General features: G+C 39.3%; 2 protein-coding genes and 2 pseudogenes across 2 annotated transcripts; 2 read left to right on the top strand and 2 right to left on the bottom strand.

Moving 5' to 3' along the window:
* Window positions 1-4,222: 4,222 nt before the first annotated feature.
* Window positions 4,223-4,341, top strand: LOC131358495 (5S ribosomal RNA; annotated as a pseudogene).
* A 1,880-nt stretch (window positions 4,342-6,221) lies between these two features.
* Window positions 6,222-12,211, bottom strand: LOC131357966 (serine/threonine-protein kinase pim-1-like). Its single transcript, XM_058397396.1, has 7 exons — window positions 12,149-12,211; window positions 11,660-11,710; window positions 10,994-11,372; window positions 10,726-10,902; window positions 8,880-8,980; window positions 8,563-8,723; window positions 6,222-6,288 (listed from the first exon to the last, which is right to left on the bottom strand). The coding sequence occupies exons 1-7, from the start codon at window positions 12,209-12,211 to the stop codon at window positions 6,222-6,224; spliced, it is 999 nt and encodes a 332-aa protein (XP_058253379.1).
* Window positions 12,212-18,232: 6,021 nt separating this feature from the next.
* Window positions 18,233-19,908, top strand: LOC131357965 (uncharacterized). The gene is made up of 2 exons (XM_058397394.1): window positions 18,233-18,524; window positions 18,852-19,908. Exons 1-2 carry the CDS (start codon window positions 18,412-18,414, stop codon window positions 19,906-19,908), a joined length of 1,170 nt encoding a protein of 389 aa, XP_058253377.1. The 5' UTR covers window positions 18,233-18,411.
* Window positions 19,909-21,732: 1,824 nt separating this feature from the next.
* LOC131358488 (5S ribosomal RNA) lies at window positions 21,733-21,851 on the bottom strand (annotated as a pseudogene).
* Between the last annotated feature and the right edge of the window lie 4,011 nt (window positions 21,852-25,862).

Raw genomic sequence — 25,862 nt, 5'->3', positions numbered from 1 at the left:
GAACATATCTAGAAATAAAGTACACTGTACACAATCTGAACAAACCTGCAACATCCAATTGTTTGTTGGAGCATCTAAGACGCTCATGTTATAAGTGCAAATGCTACTACTACGACTGTTACGGACAGGAATCATAGTAGTAGTAGTAGCAGTAGTAAGAAAAATAATTAAAAATAATAACGAAATACACGAATAAAAGAATAATCACGAGATTGGTATCATCAAGAAATGTGACTATGATATCTGCTACGTGAAGTCCGTCCATTCTAGAAACATACACCCTCCGAAAAAATAACGTTGAAAAAAAAAAGTTTCTTAATAAGAAAATAGAGTAATAATTGTTTTTTAATGGAATATGCGCGATTCGTCACTCCAGAGAACGCGTCTCCACTGCTCTAGAGTCCAGTGGCGGCGTGTTTTACACCACTGCATCCGACGCTTTGCATTGCACTTGGTGATGTATGGCTTGGATGCAGCTGCTCGGCCATGGAAACCCATTCCATGAAGCTCTCTGCGCACTGTTCTTGAGCTAATCTGAAGTCCACATGAAGTTTGGAGGTCTGTAGCGATTGACTCTGCAGAAAGTTGGCGACCTCTTCGCACTATGCGCCTCAGCATCCGCTGACCCCGCTCCGTCAGTTTACGTGGCCTACCACTTCGGGGCTGAGTTGCTGTCGTTCCCAAACACTTCCACGTTCTTATAATACAGCTGACAGTTGACTGTGGAATATTTAGGAGCGAGGAAATTTCACGACTGGATTTGTTGCACAGGTGGCATCCTATCACAGTTCCACGCTGGAATTCACTGAGCTCCTGAGAGCGACCCATTCTTTCACAAATGTTTGTAAAAACAGTCTGCATGCCTAGGTGCTTGATTTTATACACCTGTGGCCATGGAAGTGATTGGAACACCTGATTCTGATTATTTGAATGGGTGAGCAAATACTTTTGGCAATATAGTGTATATATATATATATAAATAAAGAGATAAATGTATAAATGTAAGTCGATCTGGATAAGAGCATCTGCCAAATGCCATTAATAATGTAAATGGTGCTTCATTTTATACACCTGTGGCCATGGAAGTGATTGGAACACCTGATTCTGATTATTTGGATGGATGAGCGAATACTTTTGGCAATATAGTGTGTGTGTGTATATATATATATATATATATATATATATATATATATATATATATATATATATATATATATATATACACACTCACTCTCCCTCCTCTGAACATGTCCAAACCATCTTAATCTGCCCTCCCTAACTTTGTCCCCCAAACGTCCAACATGTGCTGTCCTTCTGATGTATTCGTTCCAACCAGTAACATAACATTTTAATATATTACATTAAAATATAACATTTTATTAATGAGTTCAAGAAGCTTTAAGTGCCTTCGGCGTGAAGGTGCAGCGTCTATATATTGCTGTGTTCCGTTATGTGACACATCCTCAAGCTTTAATTCTGTGCCCTTTAATCAAAGCATTAAGGACTAGACAAGACACTTTCTGTAGGGGATGGATTCATTTCAATTTATTTGTAGATAATGTAAATATGTTGAGTAATTGTAAACAATTTTATTAATGTGTCTGTAAATAAATAACTTTGATACAGCGTTTCTGTCAACATGTAAATATAAATGACTTTACATGTTTACAGAAACACAATTAAAGTTATATATATTTACATGGTTACAGAAACACTATTAGTAATATAATTCACTTTGTGTTTACTCTTATCTCTGTATTAACCCAGACTCATAATCAGAGTCCTGTATCACCGTGTCCACAGGCTCAGGTCAGTCATATACAGGGTCAGGGGCAGCAGGATCAGAGACGGACATTCACTGATCAGAACATGGCCAAGTGCATGCTGGTGCTGTACTGAAGCATAGATTCCCCGTGCAATATTTTCAAGATGACCGTTAATAATAGCTAGATTTGCAGTTTTATATGAGTATATGAAAGTCTGCTGTATTACTTTTTATGACACTTATAGCTCTTTACCTGATAGTTTCAGGATGCAGACTGTCTGTGGAAAAAGAAGAATAAACACTGCATCCAGAAACCAGGAAAGATAAAAGCTTTAGTCTGAATGTTCAGGACTGCCATTACAGTAGCGTTCTTGTTGATAAAAGATGTACGTTTGATTTGTTTGATTTGGTTTTAAAGTATTTGACTCTGCACTTCTGTTTCTGCCCATTGCAGTAGTGTCTTGCTGCAGTTTTTATAATTCTGTGTCCAGGGCTGTTACTGCTAGTTCTGGCCTATATTGAAAAAAAGAAAGAAAGAAAGTTTTATTAAAGTAGTGACTGTTAATGTTGTATATTAATGCCAGAGAGAGGGAGAGATGTTTATTCATATTATAACAATGGCTTCTTGTCAGAGTCAAAAATCTGTCAACTGAAAATAAGTCTTTAAATTAGAAATTATTTCTAGACTCTTTATTTCTGTCTGTGTGCTAGAGATAGATCAACATCATTATGGAGTTGCATGCCACCATAAAAGCTGCAGAAGGATTTAGGGTTATTAGACGTAAGCATTGTAGAGTGATACTATAAATGTAATTAAAACAGATTTATTCCACAATTTGCCTCACACAGTTTAAAACTAATTCGGGATGGGGAGTCTGGTTCAATGTCTGTCCTAAACTGTGACCACAGCATCCACTCAGTCTTTGTAAGCACAACCCCAACACTCTGCTCCTCTAGGAAGAAAGCACCATGTCCTCCACACCTGCACAAAACAACTGGAACATTTAAGGACCATTTTAGACATATTACAACTAATTCCTTGGGCAATTAAGGCATCTAACTAACGTATACATTGATATGGATTACATGTAGCTGTGTGTAGTCGCCCATCTTCTCACTTACTCAAGACAGGTTCAAACACTAACCGGCAGAGTCAGTGACGTCACTTTACTGATTGGCTAGAGAAGGGCAGTAGGTTGAGAAGCAGTGGACCAATGCAGACTTTTATCCCGCCACTTAATCTGCATAAAACTCAGAAAAGTGAAGCGTGAATAAACAGAAAATTTAATGAGGAGCAAAAAGTAGCAGAAAGAACAAACATCCGTGTAAAGTAAGCAAAAAAAATGTCTGTTTTTAATATTTTTTCTTCTTTTTTTGTTTGTTTTATTTTTTAAATTGTGTTTTCAATTCTGTGATTTGCGTGTTTTATTTTTTTATGTGTATTTTTTTTCACGAGGTATGGAAGTATAATAGTGCCAAAATTCCTGAAAGCAAAATAGCATATTGAATCACATGAACTGAATAAAAACTTGTCAATTTGCAATTTGATCTGAATGAAAAAAATCCTTACAGGATTTACAGGAAATTCAGGTATTAAAATTCAGGTTGAAAAAAATTCAGGTCTTAACATCCGGGCTATTACAGGAAGAGCAATGGATTGCCGATTTCTCGGCCCGTGTCGCAGTGCACTTTAAAGTGTACATCCTGCTCCCTGTGTAGTTCACTTCGCGGGGAATCACTTTGCCGATAATTAACCTGCAGCTTTTTAAAGTGTTTTTAAGTAAGCTAAACTAACAAAAAATGAGTAAAGCCAAAAAGTAACTGAGGTCCAATCATTTATTTTATAGTAACAGTGTACCAAAACATTTGGAACATTAACAAGTAGTTTCTTTAAGGATGATGGGAAAACTAGAGAAAACTGCTGTCAGCAGAGCTGTGACATCCATGATGTCCTGACAAATATTAACAACATAGTGTGCTTTCTGTGCCTTTGTGTGCAGAGCAAAGAAAAAAAGGCATGCGGCTCTCGTAGTTTTAGCGGCTTTTAAATTGTTGATCTGAATTGTTTTTAACGCAAAAAATTGAAGCAAGCAAAGTATTTGTGGATGAAGTGGTAATAGTCTGTTCTCAGTCACCTTTCTTTCTCTTTCTTTATCTTATGTGTTATTTAAAGTGATTAAGAAGTCGTATATGTGGCATTAAAATAAAGCAAGAAGCTGAGATACAACGTGCCTGTTTAAATATTTGGAGAAATTAAGCGGAGTAACATGACATTAAGTGGTAGGAATCCCAAGAGGTGAAGAGCCATGTGTTTGTGTGTGTGTTGCAGGAGGTGAGACAGAAATGTTAGTTTAGATGAAGAGGTTGTTCTCTCTGTACAACAGCAAATTAGGAAGTGAGAGAAAGGTGTTGTCTACGTCATACACTATAAAGAGCCGGTAGTGCGGGTCATCTCTCGCTTACAGCCACACCACCCTGAGAACGCCTGATCTCGTCTGATCTCAGAAGCTATGCAGGGTTGGACCTGATTAGAAGTTGGAGGGTAGACCTCCTGGGAATACCAGGTGCTGTAAGCTTTTTCACCCCCACCTTTACAAGTAATATGAAGCAAGTAATAGCATGACACCAGGTGGATGTATTAACAGCTATAGATAATTGATCAGGTTTAACTGTATAAGGACATTTTTATTTCCACTTTAGGGTTCTTTGCACTGATGAGCACAATAATGAGTTTGAGGTGTTGACTTGGCCCCCAAATTCCTCAGATCTCAGTCCAATCCAGCATCTGTGGGATGTGCTGGACAAACAAGTCCAATTAATGGAGGTCCCACCTTGCAACTTACAGGACTTTTGCTCTGCTAACATCTTAGGGCCAGATACCACAGCACACCTTCAGAGATCTAGTGGAGTCCATGCCTCATTGGGTCAGGGCTGTTTTAGCAGCAAAAGGGGGATCAACCCAATATTAGGCAGGTGGTCATAATGTTATGTCTGATTGGTGCCAGAATAAATGAAGTAGCTACCAGAATAAATTTTTGGATTATTGGAAGTGTAAGGATCTGAGCAAATTGACATGGGCCAGATTGTAATGGTTAGATGACTTGGTCAGAGCATCTCCAGAAGGTGTTGATTTGGCCTTCAAATTCCCCAGATCTCAATCCAACAGACCATCTGTGGGCTGTGCTAGACAAACAAGTCTGATTCATTGAGGTCCCACCTCCCAGCTTACAAGACTTGAAGGATCTGCTGCTAATATCTTGGTGCCAGATGCCACAGCACACCTTCAGAGGTGTTGTGGAGTCCATGGCTCGAGGGGTCAGAGCTGTTTTTGGTGGAGGATCTACAGAGTATTACGCCTGTGTTTTTTATGTTGAAGCTGATCGCTGTATGCATGATAAATATGTGTATAAATAATATGTCATGACAAATTTATAACCTCATGAAAAAGCTAAATAAACCATAGGTAATTTCCTGCTTGCTGTTGACCACATTCACAAAAGATGCCTTGGTGAAAATATTATAATTATGAGGTGAAAACACATGTAATTATAACATGAACTCTTTAGAAGCTAGGAGAGATTTCCAAATAATAATAATAATAATAATAATAATAATAATAATAATAATAATAATAATAATAATAGTAATTATAATAATTCCCCTACTATGAATGTGCCACCTACAGCAGACAGTAAGGTTTAAGCAGTAATTTTGCATCAGTAAAAACTTCAGCTCTATACACAGAAAATCACAGATTGTTGGTTTCTACAATTACAATCTATAATCAGACTTTTCTACAGGCTGGCTCTCTTAAATTTGTGTAGGCTATAAAAATCTGAATTTTGTTATTTTTCATTTTTCACATTTTAGTGAATAACTCACAGTTTCAGTCATTCTTTAAAAAGGATTATTATATATTTACATTAATGAGAAATTCATTTTGTGTGTTTGGGTTGCTTTTTAAAGGAACACTGTATATTAATGAATAGAAATGATCAGAATGAGGCTTCAATAGATGCTAATAAAATATTTTTATTGAGTTCATCTATATAGACACTACACTAAAAGAAAAAACTATTTACAGATATAGAACTATTTACAGATGATATATAAGATAAGAGGGATATCTACAAAGAGGGATGAGGGGGTAATTGGGGTGGTGGGATTGATATGGGAAAAGATACAAATTCTATACAGGCTAAAGATGATGTCCTTAAGTCCTGCAGACCTGTTAAAAAAGAAAAGACAAATTTAAATACAGTGTTAGCTAAAATATAATAAAATTTATTTATACCTACCTGTGGAGAAAATATCTAAAAAGTTGAAATGGAGCTGCAGAAAGAAAAAAATTACATTACATATATATTACTTTACATGTGGCAGATCTTTGATATTTTAACTAATATATATACAGTAATATGTTTAATATATGTATGTATAATATGTATGCATGATTTTATGCAATGTCCCGGACTTGGTTTCTGTTCCTCAGAGACGGACGCGAGTACGGTGTTTGACGCTGTCTGCAGGAAGAAAAACAGAAAACAATGCGCTGCTGTCGGTGGCAATAAACACTTGGTGCAGGAGCACATGGTGCATATGCAAATTGTCCATAAGCACTTGGTGGATAAGCACTTGGTGCATAAACAAGTGGTCTAGAAGCAAATGGTCCATAAGCATTTGGTGGAAAAGCAAATGGTCCATAAGCGCTTGGTGGATTAGCGCTTGGTGCATAACCACTTGGTGGAATAACATGTGGCTCATATGCACTTGGTGGATATGAAAGACACTTTTCTAAAAGACACTTTTCTCTTTGTACAGTCTGCCAATCAGGCAATCAGCCATAAGGGAAGCAATTGAATGAACGGAGGTGTATGAATTTGCATTTTGCATCTCAGCATTTTGAGATATTACAACAAATCTGAGAAAAATGATAGTGAAGATTAAAAATTAGTGACTAAATTTCTGTCTCTGTTTACATCACTGCCCACACAGCCTGCCGCCATCTGATCAACTGGCGCTTGGAGCAAGATCCCACCAAAAGACCAAGCCTCAAGCAGATCAGTAAACATGGGTGGTTCACAGAAGCCATTCAGGTTAGCCAGGTAAAACATCAGATCTAATTAAAATGAACTAACACAGAATATGATCCAGATCACATGGATTGTACTAGAACCCTACTGCATTCTTCCACAATAAAGTATTATGTAATTTTATTTTCATGACAATTGAACAAGAAATCACATAAGGAAACATTATCTTCTACAATACTCTATATTAATTTAAACATGTTTTTATTCCACAGATGATGAATTGGCCGTGTTGGATCAGACCATCAGCACCCAACAAATTCTAATTACTAATTATAATTACAAATAAATTATAATTCCTGTAAATATATTCCTGTAAATAAATTTGAATTCCTGTAAATATATTCCTGTAAATGAATTTGAATATCTGTAAATAAATTCCTGTAAATAAATTAGGAACCTTATACCTGAGTGGCTGCTGTTTGCTTTCATTCAATATCATCATATTTATGATCTTCTGCTTGGAGCCGTCTGCATTTATGACTCAACGTCTGCTGCTGTGGATGAACACACATGGATAGCTTAAAAATCTGCACTTCCCATCAACAGTTCATGCCCAAATCTCACCGTTGCTTCAGTCGATGATCTTATATGAATATAATGTAGACTTGAATTTAAAACCTTCTGCTGTAATCATGAAAACTGAGCTCATTCTGAGATTCTTATTCACAATATACTCATACTGCAAATCCTTTTAAATATACGTAGAACTGTTTATATTATTCAATTGTATATGTTTCATTATATACTGTATCATATACATTGATCAGGCATAACATTATGACCACCTGCTTAATATTGTGTTGGTCCCCCTTTTGCTGCCAAAACAGCCCTGACCTATCGAGGCATGGACTCCACTAGATCCCTGAAGGTATGCTGTGGTATCTGGCACCAAGATGTTAGCAGCAGATCCTTAAAGTCCTGTAAGTTGCAAGGTGAGGCCTCCATGGATCGGACTTGTTTGTCCAGCACATCCCACAGATGCTGGATTGGATTGAGATCTGGGGAATTTGGAGGCCAGGTCAACACCTCAAACTCATTTTTGTGCTCATCAAACCATTCCTGAACCATTTGGGCTTTGTGGCACGGTGCATTATGTCGGAGAAAATTATATGCTTAGCTTTAAAATAGCAATACCCTGCTTATCAGTAGTGTTTACCTATCCAAAATATTTAGCTATTGACTAGTAGCTGGCTTTGATTAATGCAAATTTATAATAATCATGTATAACCTTTATAATAATCATGCAAAACCATTAATATTAGTATACTGGTGTAATAACCACACTGAGACAGGAAGAAGGAAAGAGAAATTTATTGAAACATTAGGAGTTACAGCTCAGTCAGTCAGCCTATCCAGTGGGATCAGTGGGACCGGAGGGTCAGCTGTAGAAGAAGGGATCTCAGGTTCCTGAGGAGAAGTGGGAGAGTAATCAGTGGGAGAAACTGGAGGCGAATAGACAGGAGAAGATTGGGGAATATTGTGAATACTGTAAAGCAAAGGCACAAAGCCAGGAGAACGTTGGGGAACGTCAGGAGAGTTAGGAGGTGAAGAAGAGTCAGAGGAAGAATCATCAGAAGAGATCTCAATAGTCTGGATGCCTTGAGAGGTAGCGCGTGTCCAATGCCAGTAGAGGGTCTGAGTAGACTGATCACAGGTTTTGGGGTGAAATTGGGTGCTCTGATCGAGACAGAGGGCATCTCTCACGATATGGTGAGTAAGGTGAGAGGACTCGGGGATGGAGGTGTCAGATAGGTGTTCCAGGAAACCAGTAAGCTCAATAGCCAGGCAAGACAGCCGATACTGGCGACAGTGTCACAGAGCACCCCTGGGACTTCTTCGGAAGATAGCACGGCAGGCTGACTGAGCTAGAAGGAAAAATAGGGATGAGTGAGGTGCATATCGTGTGACTATGTAATCTTAAATAAAGCTTAGCAGACAATAAGAGTGAAACGCTTAAAAGCTCAAGGCCCAGGATATGCACTAAGGCAAGAGGAAACAGTGTGTGCGGTGAGCCAGGTTACTGTGACAGGACAGTGGTAGGCTGTTAGGGCAGTGTGACTTGGTCTATGGTAGTGAAGAGCATTGGCGGGAAGGATATGAGACAGCATAATGGCAAGGCTTACTTAAAAAATAGAAACGCATCTAACTTAGATCAAGCAGATAAAGAAATGTCAATATGACACAGAGGAGAGGTCAGGGTACTTACACATAGTTGTGGAAGGCAGCGTGTGAGGTCGGGATGATCCGAGGAAGCAGCTTGGGAGGTTGTGGTCAAATGAAGTTGATAAGGAAGCAGCGCTTATAAGTAAGTGCAATTTTTTCTTGAAAATTGCTGACTTAGCCTGAAAACAAGGGAAACTTGAGAGGAGGAAAAATTGACATCATCAAGGGGAGGATGATATTAATTTAGGGGCGGTATCGGTACAAGTAGGAAAATAATGGGAAATGGCAAAAGTATGTAAATTAAGGAAGGAGGGACTAAAGTAGCCATACATTGAAAATAATGGGAAATTGCTGGAAATATTTAAATATTGGGGTATAAGTAGTATAAGTAGAGGGGAATTTCTCAGGGATTTTAAAAACCAGCTGCTCTCTTCATAAATGCATGTTGTTGACTGCATGGCTGAATAAAGAAACCTGCTTCTTCTCATCTGCTGACTGAGATCTCCTTTATTTTGGCTAAGTTTTTATAGTTTATTGAGTTCATTGGGTAAGATTATGGAAAGCTAAGAGAAATAGACACAATCTAAAAATTCCACCCGGTGATATGTCCACTCGGAGAGGGCTCTGAGTTCCGACAATTACCCTGCTGAAAGAGGCCACAGTCATCAGGGAATACCGTTTCCATGAAAGGGTGTACATGGTCTGCAACAATGCTTAGGTAGGTGGAACGTGTCAACATCCACATGGATGGCAGGACCCAAGGTTTCCCAGCAGAACATTGCCCAAAGCATGACACTGCCTCAAATCCTTACACAGGTCCATTTTTCCTGCTTCTAACACATCAGCTTTGAGGACAAAATGTTCACTTACTGCCTAATATATCCCACCCACTAACAGTTGAGTGAATTGTACTCAAAGCATTAAATTTTAAATGTTCTAATATAAGATACACAAATTTGTATGGTCCTATCAAGCTGACAAACACATGAACATGATGAATAGGACATGTGACTTTGCATGCTTAAATGATGTACAGCTGTTATCACTTAGGGTGTACTCACTTTTGTTGCTTTTGTTATATATATTTATTTGTTACACCAAGATGCAAAGATGCAGCATTAAGGGAGATGACACGGCAGAATAACTTTAAACATAATATTTATTATAACAAAAATTAAGCAAAACATAATCAGGACATCAGTAGGTAACTTGAATCAAAAACTCAAAGGAATACAAAACATAACATAACGCCACAAAATTGGAGCGCAGCTCTGGCAAACTGCCCAAGAAACAGCGGAGATTTCAGGCAATTCTGACAATACTGACTGACCACAAGAACTCTCTCAGTGCAGTACGATCATGTGACAGTCACGTGACTAGCCGATGCTTAAGTATTCACTATTTCAGGCTAGTTAAGCAATGACAGCAAATGGCTTTTGCTTGAAAAGAAAAAGAAAAAAGAACCTTCACCAGATTTAAACCATTCATGGCTTAAGATGTCTTCAAATGTGGGCCGACATTCAGGTTCCAAGTCCAGGCACCAATTTATCAGATTGTGGCAACCTGTGTGCAGTGATGAGATATTATAGCTAGTGCTTTGACATTTAGATAGATATTAATATTATTCAAAAATCAATTCATCTTGTAATGCCAGTTTCACAAACTTCAGCAGTTCTAAATGGTGATGCTTCTACATTTCCTCACCTTCAGACACGCCGGGAGCGAAGTACATCTTCCTGTAAAAGATGTCGTCCTCATTATGGAAGGGCATGTGTCCGCAGACCAGGTAAAAAAGGAGAACTCCCAGACTCCAAATGGTGGCAGGATATCCGAAATACTCTCCATCGCACACCCACTCAGGTGGAGAGATACTCCAAGTTCCTGAGCAAAAAAGAGAGAAGGAGCACCGTCAGCACTGTTGAAACTTCACTTCGTTCTCTTTGATTCTGTCTCCTACCTATTATGCACTTACCTTCATATTCTGTGTAGGGCGTGTCAGAGAGCAGAGCTCCACAGCCAAAGTCGATTAACTTCACATCCAGCGTGTCAGGGTTGATGAGAAGGTTCTCCGCCTTGATGTCACCATGGAAAACACCGGCTTGACAACAGTGACGAGCGGCTTTAACCACCTGGCTCATGATTTTCTGAGCCAGTGCTTCTGACAATCTGCCGTCGTGATGTTTAAGGAACTGCTGGAGGTCCATGCATGGGCTGGGTCGCTCCAGGACCAAGATGTAGCAATCGGACATCTCGAACCATTCAATCAACTCCAGCACATTGTCGCAAGGAAGCGGCTTGGAGACCTTTTTCATTAGTGCAACTTCCAGGGGAAGGCTGCTTGTTTCTCCAGGCTGAAATACGAACAGATACAGTTAGTCCTGGACTGGAGCGAATTCTTCTAAACTACTGAATCAGAGATGATACAATACGAAGGTATGAACTGGTAATGATTCAGATATCTATTATGGATGATAGGGAATACAATCTGAATGTGAACTGTAAGTTGAAGGTAAGTAGTTTAGGATTATTTTAAATAAATAAATTAGTAAACGGACACATCATTTGGTCTATCAGGTGGGTGTTATTTGGACTCTATGTCGTCTCTGCAGAAGAATCTCAGAAGTAGAAGTTTACTTACAATGGTGATGAATTTATCTTCTGGTTTTTTCTCCACATATTTCAGTGCAACCTGTTCAGACATAAAGAAACATGCACATTCTTATTGTAAAACATGAACAGAACATATACAATTCGTAATTTCTACAGAGTTGTGATCAGAAATAAAATGAATCTATTCCAATAGGCTTCAGACTGGCTTAGCCTCATACTCCCATTTTGCCAACAGTTTGCTGCAATTCTCACTTTGCAGATGATTGACACTAAATAATGCGGTTTCTTTACGTTGACATACATACATAGTTCAGTTACTAAACAGTTCCCTGCAAAAATTATGATTTTTTAACTCGGCTGTTCTGACATAGTGTGTTTTATTTTTGCCCCAGACAATCAGGCAAGTGTTATTGTTTAACCCTGGGATTGTCCCTCATGGACATCGATCATTTTTCAAACGCTTAACAATGGTTACTAAGTGCAAATGGACTGTGGATGTCATGCACAGTCTAATGACCTGTTTGCCATCAGCATTACGGATTCCCGCACGGACTGTCCCGAAGCCTCCTTCACCCAGCATCTCTCCCGGGGTGTACAACAACTCAAACACCTCTGTTAAACAAACAGACCATCATTCAAATCAAGCTGAAATAAGAAAATCTGCAGAAAAGTTATACATTCACTAGCAACACATTACAGCAACGTTTTTGGAAATGGTGGATTCTAACATACCCCATGGCGTGATGATGTTCTCAGGAAGAGGACACAGGTTCTGTACCAGAAAAAAGTATTGTACATACTTAATTCACACGTCATAAATCATACTGGATATGCCTAATATTTGACTGCATGTAATGCAAACACATCTTCAGAAATGAATTAAACAGAAACAGCCTTCACTTTCCTAGAATAGAAGAGTGAAATGAACGTGTTCTACATATTTCTTAGCGTTATTTTTGAGCTGAACATTTCTATAGCCACAGATTACTTTGTGTGTTAATGGGTTGTTAGCTTTACTTCTAGATGATCTCATTGAAAACTATTTTATCAAGGATAATCTCTTTTATTTTGAGCCTCTATGTGATTAGATTTGTGTAATCTCATATAATCAGGTAAGCACACCAATCTCTGTTACTGAGCAGTACAAGCCATGTAATCTGTAATAGCATGTTTCTGCTCGATATATTACGGTCTAATCTCTTCTCACTGACTCACCTTGACATTCTTCTTAGGTTCCTCAAACCACTGGTGGCTGAGGATTTGCTCGTACGTTGGGCGCGAGTGAGGATATAGCTCCAGACACCACTGGATCAGGTCACGGCAACCTGTGTGTAGTGATGAGAGAGACATTTAGTCAGACATTCTAGATTTTGGAAAATCAATTAATATGATTCATTTATTGTGAAAGGCAAGTTTTCCAACATTACTATACATATCTAAACTTGATGTGTTTGGACTTTCTCACCTTCGGACAGGTCGTTAGCAAAGTGCAAGTCCCGGGCAACGATGTCCTTCTCGCACCAGAAGGGCAGTTCTCCACATACCATGTCAAACAGTAGAACTCCCAGACTCCAGACGGTAGCATGATCACCCATATACTCGCCCTCACATATCCACTCAGGTGGGAAGTAAACTCTAGTTCCTGAGTGAAAAAGACAGAAGGAGCAACGTCACAAAAATGGTTCTCCACTGCATGTTTTTATTCTTTCCAAGACCTATGATGTGCTTACCTGCATAATATCTGTAGGGGGTGTCCTGCAGCAAATCACCACAGCCAAAGTCTATCAGCTTCAGCTGGTGTGTGTCGGTGTTGATGAGAATATTCTCCGGCTTGATGTCACGGTGCAGGACACCACATTCAGAGCAGTGGCGAGCGGCCTGAACCACCTGACGCATGATGTGTTTTGCCAGTGATTCAGACAGTCGCCCTTTGTGACCTTTTAGGAATTTTCGGAGGTCTGTGCAGGGGATTGGTCTCTCCAGGATCAAGATGAAGCAGTCCGACATCTCGAACCACTCGATCAGCTCCAAGACATTTTCATGGCAATATGGCTTGGACACCATTTGCATTAAAGCAACTTCCAGAGGAAGGCTGTTTGTCTCTCCAGGCTGAAATATAAACAGACACACTTAGCATGGGTGCGGCGTGATTAGGTCTAAATTATGGTAAACAGAAATGTTACAGTATAAAAGGCTTGGATTAGTAATTGACACATAATTCCACACATAACCTCAGAAGTAAAGGAAGTTTACTTACAATGGTGATGAAAGCTTCATTCATTTCCTTCCCCACGTATTTAATGGCAACCTGTTCGCATATACAACACAATTACATTCTTATAGAAAACCTCACTAAGACATATAAGTTGTGATGAATTGTGTCGATTAGTGCAAATGAACTGTAGATGTGCAGTCCGCTTACCTGTTTTCCGTCAGCATTACGGACTCCTGCACAGACGCTCCCGAAGCCTCCTTCACCCAGCAGCTCTCCCGGAGTGTACAGGGACTCAAACACCTCTGTTAAACAAATATACAATCATTCAGTAACAAATAAGAAGTGTGTCGTCTTGAAAAATCAATCTGAAATCATCTTTTCAGCTACCTAAGCTCTGATCCCTTCTGTCTCTTACCCAAAGACTAACGTACACTTTATATAAATATGACCATATTAAATTCAAACCTTTTAATAAACCTTTTCAGGCAAAATATATGAAGCTGATTAGACTGTTTTGGCCCAGTGTAATGTGTTAAAGATCTGACAGACGTGTGCTAAAAATCTTTACCGGACTTTAAATCATTACTGTAAATTCTTTGCTGTGTGATTCTTTAGGTACAGTTTTATGTCCAAATGGTGGATGAACATACCCCATGGTGTAATGTGGCCTTCCTGACGTGGACGCTGGAGACTGAACATCTCACTAGTCATGAGGCCACGTTCGGAGTTCTTCAGCTTATACACTCCGTCCGCGTACAGCTGACGAAGGTTTACCAGCCACTCCGGTTCTTCTTCCTTCCCTTGGTGTAGCTTCTCAGACAGCTACGAGACAGACAGGGAAAATAAACCGACTAAATATTTTGTATATAAAACCTTGGAATCATTTTACAAGTATCAATAATCATATTTACCGCAATGGTCATTTTCATCGTGGTCTTGGTGATTTGCCGTGGTAAAGTAGCAATTGCTGTAGCGATGGCCTCGCAGTACTCGAGGGCTTGGTCGAAATGGCCGAGCTCGGCTAGCCTGCTGGCGTGATAGCACTTGAAGATCTAAGACAGACGGAGTCATTCCATCTTAGCAAAAAAGTTCATCCTTAAGTTTGGTAAAAAGAATATTAAAAAGGAATAAAAAGAGGAATTCTAACTTGGAAATTTGGCTGGGGAAGCCCTGTGGTCAGCGAGCATATGTATTCATACACCTCCGTTCGTTCAATTGCTTCCCTTATGGCTGATTGCCTGATTGGCAGACTGTACAAAGAGAAAAGTGTCTTAGTAGCAAGTCAGAAGAATAATCATACCCAAGCGCTCTCACACACGAACACACACACACAATACCTGTTACAGCCAATGAGCTCAAAGCTGGGGCTCTGTAAAATCTGCAACTCCTCCGTTGCAGCTACGTAGCACAGCTGTGCAGCATAGGTCAGTCCTCTGGAGTCTGCAGATGAAAGACCAAACATGCATGTAAGGATTTGGGTCAGTGCAACAGTCCAGAGTTCATGATCCGATCACAACATGTGAAGTTCCTAGAATATTGTTTATGTTATCCATACCAAGGTCCTGTCCCATTTGAATCAGAGCATCCAATATCTCGTCTTCTGGGTCGGCAGAGCACAAAAGTTTCGCCAGAGAAAGACACCAGCTATCTTGGTTCTTAACCGCTCTCTGTAGATAGAATTGGCACATTAGACAGCAACAAATAAAGCAAAAACAACACAAAAAATAGACAGATGGTGATGCTGATGCATTAATAAACAAAGGTATAGCTAATATAACATATTACAACATAAAATGACAAGTTTATACCCTTTTCTTCAGAAGCCTGTAGTTCTTGAAAAGGACAGTTGCAGCATCTGCCAGCTCTGCTTTCTGTAAAAGAAACATGCTTAACTTCCATCACTACTCTAGACACAGTATATTTATTCATGCTGACAAATTTAGCTTATTAAATCTCTTGCTGCTTTTATTGTGAGTAATTTTGCTGTGAAAGTCAACTAAAACGCTTACTCCATTTTTGCTGCAACGCAGCTCCATCACCTTCCAGAAGAAATAGGTCTCCTTCTGGTCAGGTTCCTCCACCTTTTGTAGGCACTCCTGGGATTTCCTCTGGATAAAACGCATCACGTCCTCCATCTGGATCTTACTGCTGTAATGGATGGATACAGATTAGTGAACAGTTAGTGAACAATTAGTGAAGAAGTACACCTTGATCAGCTGATGATATGTTTCCAAACATTCCTGCTGAATGTTCAGTTTGTGTGTGTGTGTGTGTTATCTCAGAGGAGAAATAAGCACTCACCTCATCAGAGGACCCGGAAAAAAGATGTCCTCCCCATCAGACAGGTAGTTGTCATCACCTTGTAAGAGGTTGCTTTCTCTCTCATGATGAGGAATTTGAACAGCAGGGTTGCTCTGCATTTTTGTCCACTGTCATTTTTGTTAATTTTGTTATTAACTGTGGAACACCATAAATACATTTGGTTATTTATTTATTTGCTTTTTATATAATTCAACTTGTGTTTAAATTATTTTGTCCACCTCTGGACGAATTCATCAGACTCGCAGACGATATTTGCTTAAAGTAATATACGTTCTCCCATTGAAAAAAGAAATATGCCGATTCATCAATTTTTTATAGTCAGATGTGAGTGAGGACATAAGACTTTCTGATATGTAATTTCAATACAAAACAATTTCACTGAATAGCAGTTAGGGGATGTACACTGATCAGGCATAACATTATGACCACTGACAGGTGAAGTGATTATCTCTTCATGGCCCCTGTTAGTGGGTGGGATATATTAGGCAGCACGTGAACATTCTGTCCTCAAAGTTGATGTGTTAGAAGCAGGAAAATGGGCAAGCGTAAGGATTTGAGTGAGTCTGACAAGGGACAAACTGTGATGGCTAGACGACTGGATCAGAGCATCTCCAAAACTGTAGCTCTTGTGGGGTGTTCCCGGTCTGCAGTGGTCAGTATCTATTAAAAGTGGTCTATGGAAGGAGCAGTGGTGAACCGGTGACAGGGTCATGATTGGACAAGGTTCACTGATGCACGTGGGGAGCGAAGGCTGGCCTGTGTGATCCGATCCAACAGACGAGCTACTGTTGCTCAATTTGCTGAAGAAGTTAATGCTGGTTCTGATAGAAAGGTGTCAGAATACACAGTGCATCAGTTTGTTGTGTATGGGGCTGCATAGCCACAGACCAGTCAGGGTGTCCATGAGACCCCAGGAACTCCCTACCACAATAGGTTCATGATCAAGGTATGGAACAGTAGAAAACATCACCCGACAGAAACTCAAAAATACAATTCTTTATTACAATCAAGGGATACAGGAAAGAATAAAAAAATAACCAGGGTCCAAAGTCCATGCTCAGTAGCAGTCCGGAGTTAAAACAGTCTCAGCCTGGCATCAGAAATCACAGGCACCGTCCTTTTACCCTCAGTTCCCCAATAAAGGCCATGGGAATGGTGATGCTGATGCTGGAGACAGCACTTAATATCCACACAGATCTTTCAGTCTACTCAATAACACTAGTATACCCTAAAAAATCAAATCGGCCGATCTAATCATTTATTTAATAAAATCATCCAACCCCGCTATCCAGTCTGGTGTAGTCATGCGCAGAAGAATCCCGTCAGTGTTCGCTCTCGTCTCGCAGCACGCGCAGTAGACTCCCGCAAACATTCATCCACCCATCACGCGTGCTGCTCGCCCACGGTGCTCCACGAACCGATAACCCTTCCGGCATTACTGCCACGCTGTATACAGAGCACTCCTTATTGGAAACGCTGGCGCAGAATCATCTCCATCTCCATCTCCATCTCCATCTCCATCTCCCCCTCCTCCTCCTCCTCCTCCTCCTCTCGTTAAGCCAGTTCCATTTCCGCTCACACGGTGCTGCCACTTCACACCTGTCCCCAATCACAACTGCTCTTTTATAGAAAAGCACTCTAACTCCGTCGTCCAATCCCATCGTTAGTCCAATTAATTTAAATAAGCATGTGTCTTGGAATACTGCCTACAAACAGAAAAAGAAAATACACAGCAACCCACACAAAAGCAAAACAACCCAAAGCAAACGCATGCACAAAAAAAGCACATATACACAAACACAAAACAAAACACCATGCAACACAACCAACTCTCTCCCCATCACACTAACAGGAGCGTTAATATGTCTCTGTTTGCTCGAACGTCCGATATAGATCATGATAGGCAAGAAATACAACAATAAATCAATGGTCAGTGCTTAATACTTTCAGTATGTGAGTGTCTTTCAGGTTGTTTGCTTAACGTTGACGTCATCAGGGTGACAGCGTCATCAGGCCCCAGCGTCACGAGAAAAAAACGCTTTGAGATTTAAACCAATACAAATTTAAACAGTAACAACGTCATTCAGCGACTTTCAAATCAACGGCATTCAGAGACTTTCAAGAGAAGAGATCGTGGATTGACTTTCTCCTGAGGACTACTACAACTACAACAAAGAAGAAGAAGAAGAAGAAGAAGAGATCGTGGACTGAATTTCTCCCGAGGATCACCAACGAAGACGAGGATGAACTACCACCACTACAGCGAGGAGCCTTGCGACGCGATCATCGAGGCTGGAGGCGTTTATTTCCCGGTGCACCAGCAGGCGATGTTGGACTTGAGCCCAACATTTTTCAGGTAAGGGTAAAAAATCACCACAGAGAAAAAGTGCTATCTACAGATTACCCTCGCTAACTGTTTCTTAGCTCGTGTTTTATCGCTGATTTTGAGCTTATACTAATGTTAGGTCATTTTTTGTGCTTGTCGCTGTCATAATTATAATTATGAACTTTTTCAACTTTAATAATGCTGGAGATCAATACGGCTAAATCGCCGATTCCCGTTTACTCACTACACGTTTGTCCCAACAAAAAGACTCGACCTGAGAGCCTGAACTTTGTTTATTTTAATACATACATATTGGAGTAACTCATAGTTTTTGTCTTTTTTTTCTATATATTTCAGTGATCTGTTCGCAAAGGGCCCCACTGAATTCTCGGTGTACACCGTCCATAATGTGTCTGTGAACATCATGAGGTCCATCATCCAGTATGCTTACTCCAAGAAGATAAACATCACGCGGAGAAACGTGAAGGATCTGTTGGCGGCAGCTGAATACCTGTCCGTGAGCGACATTGTTCAGCTCTGCAAACAGTTTCCGGAGAAGCAGCACTGTGAAGAGGACAGCTGTGACACGACGGAATCGCCTGCTACCCACTTCTGGCCTGATGTTCCACCATGGGAGAGGAGCCTGCTGTACAAGCTTGGTGTTTTTCCACCAAGTGCATATGAGCCAAATGCCAGTCCACCAAGTGCATATGAGCCAAATGCCAGTCCACCAAGTGCATATGAGCCAAATGCCAGTCCACCAAGTGCTTATGAGCCAAATGCCAGTCCACCAAGTGCTTATGAGCCAAATGCCAGTCCACCAAGTGCTTATGAGCCAAATGCCAGTCCACCAAGTGCTTATGAGCCAAATGCCAGTCCACCAAGTGCATATGAGCCAAATGCCAGTCCACCAAGTGCTTATGCACCAAGCGCTAATGGACCAAATGCTTATGGACCAAATGCTTATGGACCATTTGCTTTTCCACCAAGCACTTATGGACCATTTGCTTCTGGACCAAATGCTTATGGACCATTTGCTTTTCCACCAAATGCTTATGGACCATTTGCTTCTGGACCATTTGCTTATGGACCAAATGCTTATGGACCAAGCGCTTATGGACCATTTGCTTCTGGACCATTTGCTTTTCCACCAAATGCTTATGGACCATTTGCTTCTGGACCATTTGTTTATGCACCAAGTGCTTATGCACCAAGCACTCATGGACAATTTGCATATGCACCATGTGCTCCTGCACCAAGTGTTTATTGCCACCGACAGCAGCGCATTACTTTCTGTTACTCTTCCCGCAGACAGCGTCAAACACCGTACTCGCGTCCGTCTCTTAGGAACAGAAACCAAGCTGGCACATTGCATGAAATCATGCATACATATACATATACTTACACATATTAAACCTATTACTGTATATATATTAGTTTAAATATCAAAGATCTGCCACATGTAAAGTAATATATATGTAATGTAATTTTTTTTCTTTCTGCAGCTCCATTTCAACTTTTTAGATATTTTCTCCACAGGTAGGTATAAATAAATTTTGTTATATTTTAGCTAACACTGTATTTAAATCTGTCTTTTCTTTTTTAACAGGTCTGCAGGACTTAAGGACATCATCTTTAGCCTGTATAGAATTTGTATCTTTTCCCATATCAATCCCACCACCCCAATTACCCCCTCATCCCTCTTTGTAGATATCCCTCTTATCTTATATATCATCTGTAAATAGTTCTATATCTGTAAATAGTTTTTTCTTTTAGTGTAGTGTCTATATAGATGAAGTCAATAAAAATATTTTATTAGCATCTATTGAAGCCTCATTCTGATCATTTCTATTCATTAATATACAGTGTTCCTTTAAAAAGCAACCCAAACACACAAAATGAATTTCTCATTAATGTAAATATATAATAATCCTTTTTAAAGAATGACTGAAACTGTGAGTTATTCACTAAAATGTGAAAAATGAAAAATAACAAAATTCAGATTTTTATAGCCTACACAAATTTGAGAGCCAGCCTGTAGAAAAATCTGATTATAGATTGTAATTGTAGAAACCAACAATCTGTGATTTTCTGTGTATAGAGCTGAAGTTTTTACTGATGCAAAATTACTCCTTAAACCTTACTGTCTGCTGTAGGTGGCACATTCATAGTAGGGGAATTATTATTATTATTATTATTATTATTATTATTATTATTATTATTATTTGGAAATCTCTCCTAGCTTCTAAAGAGTTCATGTTATAATTACATGTGTTTTCACCTCATAATTATAATATTTTCACCAAGGCATCTTTTGTGAATGTGGTCAACAGCAAGCAGGAAATTACATATGGTTTATTTAGCTTTTTCATGAGGTTATAAATTTGTCATGACATATTATTTATACACATATTTATCATGCATACAGCGATCAGCTTCAACATAAAAAACACAGGCGTAATACTCTGTAGATCCTCCACCAAAAACAGCTCTGACCCCTCGAGCCATGGACTCCACAACACCTCTGAAGGTGTGCTGTGGCATCTGGCACCAAGATATTAGCAGCAGATCCTTCAAGTCTTGTAAGCTGGGAGGTGGGACCTCAATGAATCAGACTTGTTTGTCTAGCACAGCCCACAGATGGTCTGTTGGATTGAGATCTGGGGAATTTGAAGGCCAAATCAACACCTTCTGGAGATGCTCTGACCAAGTCATCTAACCATTACAATCTGGCCCATGTCAATTTGCTCAGATCCTTACACTTCCAATAATCTTAATTTATTCTGGTAGCTACTTCATTTATTCTGGCAACAATCAGACATAACATTATGACCACCTGCCTAATATTGGGTTGATCCCCCTTTTGCTGCTAAAACAGCCCTGACCCAACGAGGCAGGGACTCCACTAGATCTCTGAAGGTGTGCTGTGGTATCTGGCCCTAAGATGTTAGCAGCAGATCCTTAAAGTCCTGTAAGTTGCAAGGTGGGACCTCCATTAATTGGACTTGTTTGTCCAGCACATCCCACAGATGCTGGATTGGACTGAGATCTGAGGAATTTGGGGGCCAAGTCAACACCTCAAACTCATTATTGTGCTCATCAGTGCAAAGAACCCTAAAGTGGAAATAAAAATGTCCTTATACAGTTAAACCTGATCAATTATCTATAGCTGTTAATACATCCACCTGGTGTCATGCTATTACCTGCTTCATATTACTTGTAAAGGTGGGGGTGAAAAAGCTTACAGCACCTGGTATTCCCAGGAGGTCTACCCTCCAACTTCTAACCAGGTCCAACCCTGCATAACTTCTGAGATCAGACGAGATCAGGCGTTCTCAGGGTGGTGTGGCTGTAAGCGAGAGATGACCCGCACTACTGGCTCTTTGTAGTGTATGACGTAGACAACACCTTTCTCTCACTTCCTAATTTGCTGTTGTACAGAGAGAACAACCTCTTCATCTAAACTAACATTTCTGTCTCACCTCCTGCAACACACACACAAACACATGGCTCTTCACCTCTTGGGATTCCTACCACTTAATGTCATGTTACTCCGCTTAATTTCTCCAAATATTTAAACGGGCACGTTGTATCTCAGCTTCTTGCTTTATTTTAATGCCACATATACGACTTCTTAATCACTTTAAATAACACATAAGATAAAGAAAGAGAAAGAAAGGTGACTGAGAACAGACTATTACCACTTCATCCACAAATACTTTGCTTGCTTCAATTTTTTGCGTTAAAAACAATTCAGATCAACAATTTAAAAGCCGCTAAAACTACGAGAGCCGCATGCCTTTTTTTCTTTGCACTGCACACAAAGGCACAGAAAGCACACTATGTTGTTAATATTTGTCAGGACATCATGGATGTCACAGCTCTGCTGACAGCAGTTTTCTCTAGTTTTCCCATCATCCTTAAAGAAACTACTTGTTAATGTTCCAAATGTTTTGGTACACTGTTACTATAAAATAAATGATTGGACCTCAGTTACTTTTTGGCTTTACTTATTTTTTGTTAGTTTAGCTTACTTAAAAACACTTTAAAAAGCTGCAGGTTAATTATCGGCAAAGTGATTCCCCGCGAAGTGAACTACACAGGGAGCAGGATGTACACTTTAAAGTGCACTGCGACACGGGCCGAGAAATCGGCAATCCATTGCTCTTCCTGTAATAGCCCGGATGTTAAGACCTGAATTTTTTTCAACCTGAATTTTAATACCTGAATTTCCTGTAAATCCTGTAAGGATTTTTTTCATTCACATCAAATTGCAAATTGACAAGTTTTTATTCAGTTCATGTGATTCAATATGCTATTTTGCTTTCAGGAATTTTGGCACTATTATACTTCCATACCTCGTGAAAAAAAATACACATAAAAAAATAAAACACGCAAATCACAGAATTGAAAACACAATTTAAAAAATAAAACAAACAAAAAAAGAAGAAAAAATATTAAAAACAGACATTTTTTTTGCTTACTTTACACGGATGTTTGTTCTTTCTGCTACTTTTTGCTCGTCATTAAATTTTCTGTTTATTCACGCTTCACTTTTCTGAGTTTTATGCAGATTAAGTGGCGGGATAAAAGTCTGCATTGGTCCACTGCTTCTCAACCTACTGCCCTTCTCTAGCCAATCAGTAAAGTGACGTCACTGACTCTGCCGGTTAGTGTTTGAACCTGTCTTGAGTAAGTGAGAAGATGGGCGATTACACACAGCTACATGTAATCCATATCAATGTATACGTTAGTTAGATGCCTTAATTGCCCAAGGAATTAGTTGTAATATGTCTAAAATGGTCCTTAAATGTTCCAGTTGTTTTGTGCAGGTGTGGAGGACATGGTGCTTTCTTCCTAGAGGAGCAGAGTGTTGGGGTCGTGCTTACAAAGACTGAGTGGATGCTGTGGTCACAGTTTAGGACAGACATTGAACCAGACTCCCCATCCCAAATTAGTTTTAAACTGTGTGAGGCAAATTGTGGAATAAATCTGTTTTAATTACATTTATAGTATCACTCTACAATGCTTACATCTAATAACCCTAAATCCTTCTGCAGCTTTTATGGTGGCATGCAACTCCATAATGATGTTGATCTATCTCTAGCACACAGACAGAAATAAAGAGTCTAGAAATAATTTCTAATTTAAAGACTTATTTTCAGTTGACAGATTTTTGACTCTGACAAGAAGCCATTGTTATAATATGAATAAACATCTCTCCCTCTCTCTGGCATTAATATACAACATTAACAGTCACTACTTTAATAAACTTCATTTTCTTTCTTTCTTTTTTTCAATATAGGCCAGAACTAGCAGTAACAGCCCTGGACACAGAATTATAAAAACTGCAGCAAGACACTACTGCAATGGGCAGAAACAGAAGTGCAGAGTCAAATACTTTAAAACCAAATCAAACAAATCAAACGTACATCTTTTATCAACAAGAACGCTACTGTAATGGCAGTCCTGAACATTCTGACTAAAGCTTTTATCTTTCCTGGTTTCTGGATGCAGTGTTTATTCTTCTTTTTCCACAGACAGTCTGCATCCTGAAACTATCAGGTAAAGAGCTATAAGTGTCATAAAAAGTAATACAGCAGACTTTCATATACTCATATAAAACTGCAAATCTAGCTATTATTAACGGTCATCTTGAAAATATTGCACAGGGAATCTATGCTTCAGTACAGCACCAGCATGCACTTGGCCATGTTCTGATCAGTGAATGTCCGTCTCTGATCCTGGTGCCCCTTGATCCTGTATCTGACTGACCTGAGCCTGTGGACACGGTGATACAGGACTCTGATTAAGAGTCTGGGTTAATACAGTAACAATAACGCTATGCTAATGATGGTATAATGATACACTTGTCCAGTTTATTTAAATATTCTTTAGCATAACAAGAGGTAACAGGAGGTTTGACACGATACTACAATAGACACACATAAGAAGCTTTAAGCATATTAATTGACTCTATGCACGACTACTTCCGCATTTCGTCTCAGTTGCTCCACAACTTCCAGTGCTGTGCCAGAAGTGTTTTTTACCCATCGTTTCAATGAGAGCTACCAACATGGCATTTTACACTCGCTGCATGCAAGAACTTCCACAGATATTACAGTGAACGATGTCCATCGAATTTTAAGATTAGCATTGGTCACTCCTTCAAGTAAAAAGGAGAAGGCCTTCAGATTGTATGTTTCCAGTTATATCGACCACTTTGAAGGTACATGTTCTCAAGCTAACGAGCTAATGTTAGCTAGTTTGGTTTGTGACACAGCATACTCTTAGTGTCAGTGTTTTGTTTACTTAACCTTTTTAAAATCTTCTGTTTTTAGTTTCACTAATGTTATGTTAATACGATCTGTATGACACTTTAAAGCTATAAATGTCACATTTTTCAGTTTCTGAAAAGCATCAGGTGACCGGAGAGATCAGCGTGAGGGTGACTTGTGTCAGATCTATGAGGAAGACAGAGAAGCCACAATGTTGTAAAGTTATTTATATTTATATGTTTACAGAAACACTGTATTAAAGTTATATATATTTAATAGTGTTTCAGTAACCATGTAAATATATATAACTTTAATAGTGTTTCTGTAAACATGTAAAGTCATTTATATTTACATGTTTACAGAAACGCTGTATCAAAGTTTTTTATATTTACATGTTTACAGAAATGCTGTATCAAAGCTATTTATTTACAGACACATTATTAAAAATGTTTACAATTACTCAACTGCGGTTGCGGGTCTGCGGTTGTGAGGCCGGTTGGATGTACTGCCAAATTCTCAGAAACGCCTTTGGAGACGGCTTATGGTAGAGAAATGAACATTCAATTCACGGGTGGTCAACAGCTCTGGTGGACATTCCTGCAGTCATCATGCCAATTGCACGCTCCCTCAAAACTTGCGACACCTGTGGCATTGTGCTGTGTGATAAAACTGCACATTTTAGAGTGGCCTTTTATTGTGTCCAGCCGAAGGCACACCTGTGCAATAATCATGCTGTCTAATCAGCACCTTGATATGCCACACCTGTGAGGTGGACGAATTATCTCGGCAAAGGAGAAGTGCTCACTAACACAGATTTAGACAGATTTGTGAACAATATTTGAGAGAAATAGGCCTTTTGTGTACATAGAAAAAGATACTTAGATCTTTGAGTTCAGCTCATGAAAAATGGGGACAAAAATCTCCAGTATTGTTCTAGAATATAGAAAATAAATCCCTAAACAAAAAACACTGAATTAAAAGGTGTGTCCAAACTTTTGACTGGAAGTGTATATACATACATATACATTATATATATATATATCTATATACATATATACACATATGTGAATAATACAAAAAATTCTCAATT

This window comes from Hemibagrus wyckioides, linkage group LG08 (assembly GCF_019097595.1).
Source record: "Hemibagrus wyckioides isolate EC202008001 linkage group LG08, SWU_Hwy_1.0, whole genome shotgun sequence".
Taxonomy (NCBI): domain Eukaryota; kingdom Metazoa; phylum Chordata; class Actinopteri; order Siluriformes; family Bagridae; genus Hemibagrus; species Hemibagrus wyckioides.
The sequence above is the reverse complement of the archived record's forward strand: the minus strand, read 5'-3'. Positions and strand labels throughout refer to the sequence as shown.